Source organism: Anomaloglossus baeobatrachus, chromosome 8 (genome assembly GCF_048569485.1).
Source record: "Anomaloglossus baeobatrachus isolate aAnoBae1 chromosome 8, aAnoBae1.hap1, whole genome shotgun sequence".
NCBI lineage: Eukaryota > Metazoa > Chordata > Amphibia > Anura > Aromobatidae > Anomaloglossus > Anomaloglossus baeobatrachus.
In genome coordinates this window covers 24,517,961-24,531,967 of record NC_134360.1, presented here as the reverse complement: position 1 = coordinate 24,531,967, position 14,007 = coordinate 24,517,961, and the positions used below count along the sequence as shown (strand labels likewise).

The window sequence follows — 14,007 nt, the reverse complement described above, 5'->3', positions numbered from 1 at the left end:
TCGTTCATAGGTGTCACACGCAACGGCATCGCTAATGGGCCGGATGTGCCTCACAAATTCCTTGACCCCAACGACTTCGCATTAGCGATATCGTAGCGTGTAAAGCCCCCTTTAGTCCTACAGTGCATTTATAATATTACCAAGCATAGTTTGAGTTCCTGTTCCCTAGAAGACACAGGGACCAAGATGTCACCTTGTTTATCTTTGTATGCTGAAGCCTCCTTACTAATCTATGCAGGAAAATGTCTCCCGAATTAAGTAGTCCATGATTGATTGCCTTTCCCTTGATGGAAATGTCATGTGTCATGGGGCCTTGGGACTGCTGTGCTGAATCTGTGCAATCTGGGTCCCATGCCACAGCTTATCAAGAACTGTGGATCATCTCAACAGTGAAGCCCACCTCACAGCCTAAGAAACTGGAGCACCTTCTCTTGGTTTGCTCTAGGTCCCAAGACCACATTGCAGTCTATAAAATCACTCACCTCCACGTTAATCTCTTTTTGGCTGTAACTGATTAATCTTTGAGACTCAGGATGGACTTTCTCTGTGCCCATTATCATTGCCAGAAGAAAATTGATTATCGCCAAAGAGGTATATAACTTAGAGGAACACTTCTGATCAACATGTCACGAAGACTTGTGAAACCTTTTTTTCCAAGTGCAGTTACAGAAGGCGCAAAGAAGGAAAGAAATAAGAAAGGCTTGAGAATTGATTAGTAAGTTAAAGTTGACCAAGTCCACCCAGTAGGTATAAATAAGTTTGACATTCACACTTACGGTCTGGGCATCATCTTATTGATGGTGGGAAAAATGGATATAAAGAGGTTGCGTGAGAGAGTGGGTAGGAGAACAGGGGAGTACTAGAAGCCTGGCAGGCCATTGTTTTGGCTGATGAAATATAGAGGCAGGCTACATGCCACTCTGCATTGGTCCAGAACTAGGGCAGCAAGCTGGACCTTTGTCCCAATATCACAATGACTGTGGGATAGCGGGATACTCCTAGGTTGTTCCTCAAGCTAGGGGGCCATATGCTATCCATAATACTCCTGATGGTGGAGAGGCCTGAGTCTCCTTCCTGGCACTGCTTTTGACCAGTCTTGATCCTATTACCCCTCCCTCTTCCCCAGGGAGGGACGGGACAGGAGTGTGATGAACTCCACAGATAAAGACAGACAAGAGAAAAACAATTCTCTGTCACACAGCGTGCACACACAAAGGTAAAGACAATAAGGGGTTCCGGAGGAAAAAGAAGACCAGGAGGGAAGCTACAAAACAACAGGGGTAAACTCCACAAGCAAAAACCACAGCTTTCACCACTTAAGGGTACTTTACACGCTGCGACATCGCTAGCGATCTCGTTACTGATGTGACACGCCAGATCGCAGATGCGATCTACCGAGATCGCACATAGGTCGTTTTTATAGCGCCGGTCACATGTGCGATCTCGGCAGATCGTATCTGCGATCAGGCGTGTCACTTCGCTAACGAGATCGCTAGCGATGTTGCAGTGTGTAAAGCACCCTTTAGTCTGGGATTCCACACTTCACAGACCAACATAAAATAAACTATAGCTGACATGGGTGGAAGGTTTCAACCAGCATAAATAGGAGGGTAGCAGATGTGATAGGCCTCCCACAACATGCAATCACAGGAGCAATCCGACCAGCAGAGATTAACTCTTGCTAGCTTGCCTATGAGTCAGCACAGCACATAGCAGGTTGATGCCCGAGTCTGCCTGTGTTGATCCCAGACACCAGAGAAGCCATCTGGCGATGTGTCAGAATCTGCAATCTGAACAGCACCCAACGCTGCCATGACAGCTGGTGACGTTTGTGCAAAACTCCATGTACCACCCAAGTGAACTCTACAACCCTAAGAGAGGGGCAAGGGGAAAAATAGCAGATCCAAAAGGTTTCTGGGTTCCGTTGAGAGAGTCTCCATTTTCAGAGACTTTGAGGTCATCCTCTAGGGTCAGAGTCACATAATACATCAAATATCCCTCCTCCGATGTCTCCTTTTGTATTGTACCCTCTTACCTCCGTGGAGACTTTTTCAAAAAAATCCAGCACCGAATCCAGGAAATGTATTAAAAATTAATGACGTTTATTGAAACATATTAAAAAGTCCAAATAGGGTCCAGAGCAAAGAAACGGAGAGGACGCGTTTCGAACTGTATAGTTCTTAGTCTGTCTCTGAGACAGACTAAGAACTATACAGTTCGAAACGCGTCCTCTCCGTTTCTTTGCTCTGGACCCTATTTGACTTTTTAATATGTTTCAATAAACGTCATTAATTTTTAATACATTTCCTGGATTCGGTGCTGGATTTTTTTGAAAAAGTCTCCATACAAGATTGCCAGCTGGTTTATCCTTGCACGTGTCTGGGAAGCATTGGTCTCCTTCATACCACAGGTGAGCGGATACATACACTTTCCCCTCTTACCTCCGTCCATTCCCAAAAATGACAATATTTCTTTTACTATATTTTCTTGCCCACTACATACGATAATGAAACCTTTTCAGAATAGAAATAACCATCATTTTAAGAAACAGACGAAAATCTTTGAAGCGTCTTTTCTTTGCGAGATTCCACCAGGGAAGCATTGTTAAAACTTGTGTCACCTTGAGGAGCTTAAAAGAATTGCGTCCCCTTTCACAAGACTTAAAGACACTTCAAATATCCTGTCAAAAGCTTGGAAATAAGTGAAACCTCCGTTTGTGCATATTGCAAAGTATTTTGTCATATCAAAGTTGCTGGCATTTTTTTCCGTATTTTCCCTTCATGCATGGATAACCCTCAAATTCCTGTCACTAGGTATACACAGTACATCAAAACTGATTTAAGAACCTGTGCTAGATCTTGTGCCGGATTGTTCGGATGTCAAAACCTGCTATTTTCTCGCTGGTACATTGTTTTAATAGCGCCCATTTATTCGTCTCCGCTGACACTTGGAGGGACTACAGTTGAGTGGCACGGACGTCTGGCATTCTAGCGCGGACTCCCACGAAGCATCGTAGCACGGTGCATGAAGACGGTCTAATAAATTATAACAGACACTGAATGCCGTAATAAAAAAAAGGAGTAATCTTCGTCTGCCGGCAACCCTTGCTGAGCATTCCTCGTCCATAGAAACTGGGGTAACCAAAGCAACCGGTGGTCTCATGCTGGCCTCGGATTTTCTAATTGGACATTTTGGCCTGGTATGACAGTGTGAGGGGATACCTGGATAGGGAGAGGAAACAACAAGGCCTCCTCAGCAAAGTACCATGAAAATTCAATGCTTTGCCAAAGTCGCGTTTGTTAGAGTCACAATGGCACAGTATGCGGGATGCTTATAATATGATTGAGATTTAATGCTGCCAAGCTGCTTCGTTTAGATGCAACTAAGGAACCAGCAAGAAAGCAACAAAATCTCTCTCTAAATAAATTCTAACATGCCTTTAAATTGCCAATCACAATCTTTTTGTATATGGATGCAGTCGCTATATAGTATATTAAAATGGCCGCCAATGTTTGTAGGATGCCTGTGAGCATGTGCCATAGCAAACTCCACTGCTGTGACCTTGAAATAGCTTTACAGTATATAGTATATACTGGATATCTGCAGGATAAAGCATTGCTCGGCATTGAGAAAGACAGGCTGGACAGCAGTGTGAGCAGCCTCTTCTTAACTCAGCATCCGTGGTATCTCCCGTATTACATCAGATAGGGTGGACAGCAGTGTGAGCAGCCCTTTCTTCAGTATCTTTTGTATCTCCAGTATTACATCAGATAGAGAGGGGGGACAGCAGTGTAAGCAGCCTTTTTTTACCTCAGCCTCCTTGGTATGTCCAGTGTTAGATCAGATAGACAAAGTGGACAGCAGTGTAAGCAGCCCTTCCTTACTTCAGTATATTTTGTATCTCCAGTATTACATCAGATAGAGAGGGGGACAGCAGTGTAAGCAGCCTCTTTTTACCTCAGCCTCCTTGGTATGTCCAGTGTTAGGTCAGATAGACAAAGTGGACAGCAGTGTAAGCAGCCCTTTCTTACTTCAGTATCTTTTGTATCTCCAGTATTACATCAGATAGAGAGGGGGACAGCAGTGTAAGCAGCCTCTTTTTACCTCAGCCTCCTTGGTATGTCCAGTGTTAGACAAAGTGGACAGCAGTGTGAGCAACCTCTTCTTACCTCAGCATCTCTGCAGAAAAAAACTGTGGAGAGATATAGCACAATAGGGTCTTATCCGATATACAATGTCAAATATATGTATTTGAATACACTCACCTGACGGAGTTGTGACAGTCACAACACCTGTAACAGCATGGAAATTGTGATAGCATCAGCCCCGGGGATTCAGTGGTAAAGATAGATGTGAACAGGTTTTGCATGCCGTGCTATCACAGGAAGCGATGTTGATTAAATATGCTCTTTATTCATGTGCAGGTCAAGTCAACACGTTTTCGAGGTTTTTGTAGTCCTGATGAAGGAGGCTGCAACCTCGGAAACGCGTTGACTTGACCTGCACGTGAATAAAGAGAATATTTATTCAACATCGCTTCCTGTGATAGCGCGGCATTCAAAACCCGTTCTCATCTATCTTTACCACTACCTCAGCATCTCTGGTATCTCCAGTATTACATCAGATAGACAGGGTGAACGGCAGTGTGAGTAGCCTCTTTTTAGCGCAGCACTCCTGGTATGTCCAGTATTAGATCAGATAGACAGGGTGGACAGTAATTTAAGCAGCCTCTTCTTACCTCAGCATCTCTGGTATCTCCAGTGTTACATCAGATACACAGGGTGGACAGGAGTATGAGTATCCTAGTCTTACCTCAGCATCCCTGGTATCTCCAGTGTTACATCAGATAGACAGGGTGGACAGCAGTGTGAGCAGTCTCTTCTTACCTCAGCATCCCTGGTATCACCAGTGTTACATCAGATAGACAGGGTGGACAGCAGTGTGAGCAGTCTCTTCTTACCTCAGCATCCCTGGTATCACCAGTGTTACATCAGATAGACAGGGTGGACAGCAGTGTGAGCAGTCTCTTCTTACCTCAGCATCCCTGGTATCACCAGTGTTACATCAGATAGACAGGGGGGACAGCAGTGTGAGCAGTCTCTTCTTACCTCAGCATCCCTGGTATCACCAGTGTTACATCAGATAGACAGGGTGGACAGCAGTGTGAGCAGTCTCTTCTTACCTCAGCATCCCTGGTATCACCAGTGTTAAATCAGATAGACAGGGTGGACAGCAGTGTGAGCAGTCTCTTCTTACCTCAGCATCCCTGGTATCACCAGTGTTAAATCAGATAGACAGGGTGGACAGCAGTGTGAGCAGTCTCTTCTTACCTCAGCATCCCTGGTATCACCAGTGTTACTTCAGATAGACAGGGTGGACAGCAGTGTGAGCAGTCTCTTCTTACCTCAGCACCCCTGGTATCACCAGTGTTACATCAGATACACAGGGTGGACAGCAGTGTGACCAGTCTCTTCTTACCTCAGCACCCCTGGTATCACCAGTGTTACATCAGATAGACAAGGTGGACAGCAGTGTAAGCAGTCTCTTCTTACCTCAGCATCCCTGGTATCACCAGTGTTACATCAGATAGACAGGGTGGACAGCAGTGTGAGCAGTCTCTTCTTACCTCAGCACCCCTGGTATCACCAGTGTTACATCAGATAGACAGGGTGGACAGCAGTGTAAGCAGTCTCTTCTTACCTCAGCATCCCTGGTAGCACCAGTGTTACATCAGATAGGGTGGACAGCAGTGTGAGCAGTCTCTTCTTACCTCAGCACCCCTGGTATCTCCAGTGTTACATCAGATAGACAGGGTGGACAGCAGTGTAAGCAGTCTCTTCTTACCTCAGCATCCCTGGTATCACCAGTGTTACATCAGATAGACAGGGTGGACAGCAGTGTAAGCAGCCTCTTCTTACCTCAGCATCCCTGGTATCACCAGTGTTACATCAGATAGACAGGGTGGACAGCAGTGTAAGCAGTCTCTTCTTACTTCAGCATCCCTGGTATCACCAGTGTTACATCAGATAGACAGGGTGGACAGCAGTGTAAGCAGTCTCTTCTTACTTCAGCATCCCTGGTATCACCAGTGTTACATCAGATAGACAGGGTGGACAGCAGTGTAAGCAGTCTCTTCTTACCTCAGCACCCCTGGACTCTCCACTATTACATCAGATAGACAAGTTGTGCAGCAGTGTGGACAGCTTCTTCTTATCTGAGCATCAGGGTCCAGCTTGTGCTTTGTTGGAGGATTACTTCTCTTATGAATAAAGGTGTTTAGTAGTAATAAAAACGGATTGGCCCAGGAAGCAAAACTAGTAAATGCCAGACTAAAGCTATCCTTTCCAAAGGGGAGCTTCTTTTTGGAGAGGATAGTTTTAGTGTGGCATCTATAAGATTGGAAGTAAGAGAACTGTCACCTGTAGAGCAACCATCGGAGACGGACAAATCATTGGTGCAACATATGTGGTCACACAGGGGCCCAAGAGGTTGGGGTGTCCATTTGAACCTCCAAAGCAGGTGGAATTGAGCATAATGATGACCTATTGGGCTGAAAAGGGCCCATATATGTTGTTTTTGCACGGAGTCCTTTTCTGTCTGTGTCCACCAGTGGCAACCATTATGGAGAAATCCCTCCGCCCCGAAGTTCCAAGCCTTTCTCCCATCTTTGGAGTAATCTTTATTACATGATGGCTCCTCCTGACCTGCAATATGGACATTTTCATTGGTCTGCAAACTCCTAGAATTTAATATAGATTGACAGTAAGGATCCATCAAATCGAGCAATATTTGTTTAGGTAATGAAGATCTAGAATGTTGTGTTCTGCAATATAACCTTGCATCAGACGTAATAAATGGACATGTATCCACTGCTGATTCTGTGTTATTCCCTTCCAGTACAGGATATGGTGAATGTTTGCTTGATGAACCAATATCGAGATCATATTCCATGCCTCAGCAACTACCTGGTGTCATATACAATGTCAATAAGCAATGTGAGTTGATATTTGGGCCTGGATCACAAGTGTGCCCTTACATGGTTAGTACTTTTATATTTTGAGTATAACAATTTGGATAGCTGAGCTATTATGTATATATTTTTTTCTTGGGGATGGGGTTTCTCCATGTCTGCAGCCACCACTAGAGGGAGCGCAGCAGCTTTACTGCATACTGTTTTAGTACTCAACGCAATGTGACTCAGTATGACTTTCTGCCAAGCAGCAAGTATGTGATCATTCACTGTGTAAATTGTTGCAAGCAGCTGAATGGGGCACTACGCTCATCTAAGTGCTTCAGCCTCCTTGTAGCACGTGGAGGGAGTCTCAGCACCCGTACGGCCACTTATCAAAATTTCTGCCAAGTTACTAATCCTGAATTACATATTTTATAAAACTCCAGAGCTGCACTCACTATTCTGCTGGTGCAGTCACTGTGTACATACATTACATTACTGATCCTGTACTGATCCTGAGTTACTTCCTGTATTATACTCCAGAGCTGCACTCACTATTCTGCTGGTGCAGTCACTGTGTACATACATTACATTACTGATCCTGTACTGATCCTGAGTTACATCCTGTATTATACTCCAGAGCTGCACTCACTATTCTGCTGGTGCAGTCACTGTGTACATACAATACATTACTGATCCTGTACTGATCCTGAGTTACATCCTGTATTATACTCCAGAGCTGCACTCACTATTCTGCTGGTGCAGTCACTGTGTACATATATTACATTACTGATCCTGAGTTACCTCCTGTATTATACTCCAGACCTACACTCACTATTCTGCTGGTGCAGTCACTGTGTACATACATTACATTACTGATCCTGTACTGATCCTGAGTTCCTTCTGTATTATACTCCAGAGCTGTACTCACTATTCTGCTGGTGAAGTCACTGTGTACATACATTACTGATCCTTAGTTACCTCCTGTTTTATTATCTAGAGCTGCACTCACTATTCTGCTGGTGAAGTCACTGTGTACATACATTACTGATCCTGAGTTACCTCCTGTTTTATTGTCTAGAGCTGCACTCACTATTCTGCTGGTGCTGTCACTTTATACATACATTACTGATCCTTAGTTACCGCCTTTATTATACTCCAGAGCTGCACTCGCTATTCTGCTGGTGCAGTCACTGTATACATACATTACATTACTTAGGCACATCATGTAGGATGGGGTCCATCACAACATTCACGGCTTCTCTGGGCCATGAGGCTATGTGCACACAATGCCTTTTTATCGCTTTTTTGATACGTTTTTAGTGCAGTTTTTTTCACTGCATGCAAATCCTTATTTCAGCAACGTCAATAAGAATCCTGAAGTTTTGTGCACATGATGCTTTTTTTCCTTGCAGTTTTGCATTAGAAAATAAACTGCAGCATGTCAATTCTTTCTGTGTTTTTGCAGTGTTTTTCAAACCCAAATAATTGAAAAACACATTAAAAAACCCAGAGAAAATGTGGCAAAAGCACTTTTTTTTTTCTTTCTGCCAAGAGATGCAATTTTGCGTGCGCACATAGCCTTCTACATTTACCCCTTAGCTTAGACGTGATGCACATATACCGCACTGTGGTGCACAGAGTTCCTACCGTACTATGGAATTCTTTATGCTCACACTTGGGCTGTGTCACTGTTTGACGTCTCCTTACTGCTTTTTAAATGTGTGTAATTCTCCATTTTGGGCACACGCCATTAATATCCTGCAAAATCAGACAGTAAAGCTGTGCAAAATATAGCAAAGACCCATAGACTTCCATGGTGCAGACAACTCGAATCTTGTATAAAACCTAGGAACATCTGATTTTATCAGTCCCCATATATACATCAGCAAATGTGATGGGCAGACTCGCAGATACCCGGGAACGTTGAGTCCCACCGAGTTTAAAAAAATACAATGTTGATTCCGGATTTCTGGCTGGACGCCGGTCCCCATATAAGTCTATGGTGGTAGAAGACATAGGGGGATTGGAGCAAGCGTGTTATACTTACCGAGTCTCCTCACGCCTCTAACACTACTTCTAGGGCCACTCATTATCCTTCATACATATTCACTGCTTCCCCCGCCCACCGTCAGTCCCCTCGTCTCTGGTTGCAGTCAGACACGCCCCCATCCTGTGTGACAGCGTGTCTCACTACAACCAATCAGAGGCGCTTTTAAAGACCAGGTCCACCCATCAATAGTCAGCAATGTTCCATTTCACCTGAGTTTTTCTGTTTCTCTTTCGGTGGTTCTCTTTATTGCTGTAAAAATAAATCATTTTAAAAAATTGGCGTAAGGTCCCACCATATTATGAAGCCCAGCACAGATAGAGCCCACATCTACAGGCTGCAGCCCCCCAACCATGCGCTTATCTTGTCTGTGTATCAAAATAGGAGAAACCGCATGCTGCTTTTTTTTTTAATTATTTAAATAAATAAGTTAAAAAACTGGCGTGTAATCCCTCAATTTTGATAACCAGACAAAATAAAGCCAGACAGCTGGTGGCTGGTATTCTCTGGCTGGGGAGACCCACCGTTATTTGGAGCCCCCCAGCCTAAAAATAGCAGCCTGCAGCCACCCAGGATTATTAGACCAACCGGGACTGTCGATGGGCAGGGAAAGCAGTGACAATGTATGAAGGATAATGAGCGGCCAATTTTGATAACCAGCGAGACAGCTGGTGGCTGGTATTCTGAGGCTGGGGACAGCCACGGTTATTGGGAGCCCCCCAGCCTAAAAATTGCAGCCTGCAGCCACCCAGGATTATTAGACCAACCGGGACTGTCGATGGGCAGGGGAAACAGTGAATATGTATGAAGGATAATGAGCGGCCCCGGAAGTAGAGTGAGCGGCCTGGAAGCAGAGTTAGAGACCGGTAAGTATAAAGCGGTGCTTTATTCTCATTTTCTTTGATTTTTTTTTTTATTATAACCCGGGTGGCCGGACCCAGATTGTTACCCGGAGTTCCCTGAGAACTCCGGGCCCGGGGTAGGTGCTCAGGTTCTTTTAAACTTTCGTGGATCCGGACTTCTTAAATAAATAAGTTAAAAAACTGGCGTGTGGTCCCCCCAATTTTGATAACCAGCCAAGATAAAGTGAGACAGCTGGTGGCTGGTATTCTGAGGCTGGGGATAGCCACGGTTATTGGGAGTCCCCCAGCCTAAAAATAGCAGCCTGCAGCCAACCAGAATTATTAGACCAACCGGGACTGTCGATGGGCAGGAGAAACAGTGAATATGTATGAAGGATAATGAGCAGTCTCGGAAGTAGAGTGAGCGGCCTGGAAGCAGAGTTAGAGACCGGTAAGTATAAAGCGGTGTTTTATTCTTATTTTCTTTGAATTTTTTTATAACATGGATGGCCGGACCCGGATTGTTACTCGGAGTTCCCTGAGAACTCCGGGCCTGGGGTAGGTGCTCAGGTTCTTTTAAACTGGTGTGGATCCGGACTTCTTAAATAAGTAAGTTAAAAAACTGGCGTGTGGTCCCCCCAATTTTGATAAGCAGCCAAGATAAAGCGAGACAGCTGGTGGCTGGTATTCTGAGGCTGGGGACAGCCACGGTTATTGGTAGCCCCCCAGCCTAAAAATAGCAGCATGCAGCCACCCAGAATTGTCACATCTATTAGACTGTCTGACTGCAATTAACCGGGACTGCCGGTGTGTGGGGGAAGCAGTGAATATGTATGAAGGATAATAAGCCGCCCCGGAAGTAGAGTGAGCGGCCTGGAAGCAGAGTTAGAGACTGGTAAGTATTTGATTTTTTTTTGTTATAACCTGGGTGGCCGGACCCAGATCGTTACCAAACTTCGGGCCCAGGGTTGACGCTCAGGTTCTTTTGGATCCGGAGTTTTTCAGCCCAGGTCCGCCCACCACTAGTCAGCAATGTTCCATATCCCCGGAGTTTTCTGCTTCTGTTTCGGTGGCTATCAATATCCTTATTATATAAATGATATATTTTGCACACTCTGCAGTTTGGTATGATGGGATTATTCCATTCTCGGTTTGCACTGTGACATGCACCAATGTGCTGGTTACGCACCCGCCGCTATTCGCGTGTATTTCCCAGGTTTCCAGCAATTCACTGCTTGAATGTAAACTTTGTTCCATATTTAAATAGGTTGTTTGAGGGCAGAACGAGGGTCATTAAAGCTGTACAAAGTGGCTCCCTTTCTCTGAATAATGAAGCCGAGCCCTGAGAAAGTGTTTTATTAAAGTGCCGTGTAGGCAATTTTGGCTGAATAGATACATTTACATGTTATACATTAAACGGCCTGGGAATTGACTGTGTGTTCGCTTGTACCCATGTAGCAAATGCAGTGCCGGAGACTGTGGTGCATTAACATGGAGGGGTCTCTGAAGGGCTGCCGGACTCAACACACCCCTTGGGCGGATGGGACCGAATGTGAGCCCGAAAAGGTGAAAACTTCTTCTTTTCTAAGCCTTATTATTGGAATAACTGGTCTTTGTCATCGCAGTGCCCGGTCTTGTATATAAGAGCCATCATGGAGATGCTGATGTCATACAGGAAGCAGTAAAAAGCCCCGCACAAAGGGGCTGTGAATTCCCATGTCCCTTTTCCCACAGTTACACTTCGCTGCTCCCCAATTGCAGACCCAGGGAACCATCGCGGATATTCATTGTGGTGAAACGTCCCTGCTGTTCTGCTATAAAATGACCCCGTCCAACAATTACATAGATAACAGTAGAAATGGAGTCAGTGTTTGAGGCTTCACGTCAGCAACCATGACCGCGGACGGTAATGGGCAAGAATGATGTCATCTCCTTCCTGCTTATTGACGGAGGTTATCAGATAGAGATTCTTTTTTCTTAAAGGGGTCTTCTAGGTTTACTCAAAATTTGGCGCAGCAAAAATAGATATAAAGTAAAGTAATCCATCATTCACACTGAGATGGCTGATTGATTGCAAGGTCAGGTGACAGATAAGCAAGATGTCTGTACAAAGGAAGTGATTGGCTGCAGTGGTCGGATGACTGATTAACAGGATGTCACCACTTCCTGTGTAATGACATCCTGTTCATCAGTCATCTGACCACTGGAGCCAATCAGTGCTCTCATTCCACAGGAAGTGATGACATCCTTTTTATCAGTCACCTGAGCACTGAGACAACTGATTGGCTGCAGTGGTCAGATGACTGATGAACAGAAAGTTATTCACTGGAAGTAATGACATAATGTTCATCGGTCACCTAAGCACTCATGTAACGGATTGGCTGCAGTTGTCAGATGACTGTCAGCATTTCCTGTGTAATGACATCCTGATCATCAGTCATCTGACCACTGCAGCCAATCAGTGGTCTCAGTGTTCATGTGACTGATACAAAGGATGTTATTACTTCCTGTGAAATGAAAGCACTGATTGGCTGCAGTGGTCAGATGACCGTCAGCACTTCCTGGGTAATGACATCCTGATCATCAGTCATCTGACCACTGCAGCCAATCAGTTATGTAAGTGCTCATTTGACCGATGAACAGGATGTCATTACTTCCAGTGAATAATATTCTGCTTATCAGTCATCCGACCGCTGCAGACAATCAGTGATCTCATTCCACAGGAAATCATGACATCCTTTTTATCAGTCACCTGAGTGCTGAGACTCACTGGCTGCATTGGTCAGATGACTGATGATCAGGATGGCATTACACAGGAAGTGATGACATCCCATTAATCAGTCATCCGACCACTGCAGCCAATCAGTGGCCAACAGTAGAAATGGAGTCAGTGTTTGAGGATTCACGTCAGCAACCTTGACTGTGGACTGTAATTTGCAAGAATAATGTCATCTCCTTCCTGCTTATTGACACACATTATCAGATAGAGTTTCTTTTTTTCTTAAAGGGGTCTTCTAGGTTTACTCAAAATGTGGCGCAGCAAAATAGATATAAAATAAAGTAATCCATCATTCACACTGAGGTGGCTGATTGATTGCAAGGTCAGGTGACAAATAGGCAAGATGTCTGTACAAAGGAAGTGTTGACAGCCTGTTCATCAGTCACCTGACCACTGCAGACAATCAGTGGTCTCATTCCACAGGAAGTGATGACAGCCTTTTTATCAGTCTCCTGAGCACTGAGACCACTGCACACCTGAGCACTGATTGGCTGCAGTGGTCAGATGACTGATGATCAGAATGTCATTACACAGGAAGAGATGACCTCCTGTTAATCAATCATCCGACCACTGCAGCCAATCAGTGCTCTCAGCACTCATGGGACCAATAAAAAGGATGTCATTACTTCCTGTGAAATAAAAGCACTGATTGGCTGCATTGGTCAGATGACTGTAAGCACTTCTTGTGTAATGACATCCTGATCATCAGTCATCTGACCACTGCAACCAATCAGTGGTCTCAGTACTCATATCACCGATAGAAAGGATGTCATTACTTCCTGTGAAATGACAGCACTGATTAGCTGCAGTGGTCAGATGACTGTCATCACTTCCTGTGTAATGACATCCTGATCATCAGTCATCTGACCACTGCAGCCAATCAGTTACGTAAGTGCTGAGGATGTCATTACTTCCAGTGAATGACATTCTGCTTATCAGTAATCCGACCACTGCAGACAATCAGTGCTCTCATTCCACAGGAAGTGATGACATCCTTTTTATAAGTCACCTGAGCGCTGAGATTCACTGATTGGCTGCAGTAGTCAGATGACTGCTGAACAGGATGTCATCACATCCTGTTCATCAGTCATCTGACCACTGCAGCCAATCAGTTACCTAAGTACTCAGGTGACTGATGAACAGGATGTCATTACTTATAGTGAATGACATCATGTTCATTTATCATCTGACCGCTGCTGCCAATCAGTGATCTCATTCAACAGGAAGTGATGACATCCTTTTTATCAGTCACCTGGGCACTGAGACCACTGATTGGCTGCAGTGGTCAGATGACTGATGAACAGGATGTCATCACTTCTTGTGGAATGACATCCAGTTCATCAGTTATCTGACCACTGCAGCTAATTAGTGACCTCAGCGGTCA

General features: G+C 44.8%; 1 protein-coding gene across 1 annotated transcript in view; it reads left to right on the top strand.

Annotated features, from left to right (window-relative positions):
• The window catches only part of ADAMTS9 (ADAM metallopeptidase with thrombospondin type 1 motif 9), a 361,962-nt gene that overhangs the window by 127,966 nt on the left and 219,989 nt on the right, over positions 1-14,007 (top strand). The window contains exons 10-11 of the mRNA XM_075321378.1: positions 6,898-7,039; positions 11,303-11,410. Of these exons, the coding sequence (XP_075177493.1) occupies positions 6,898-7,039; positions 11,303-11,410 (250 nt within the window). The remainder of the gene's footprint in view (positions 1-6,897; positions 7,040-11,302; positions 11,411-14,007) is intronic.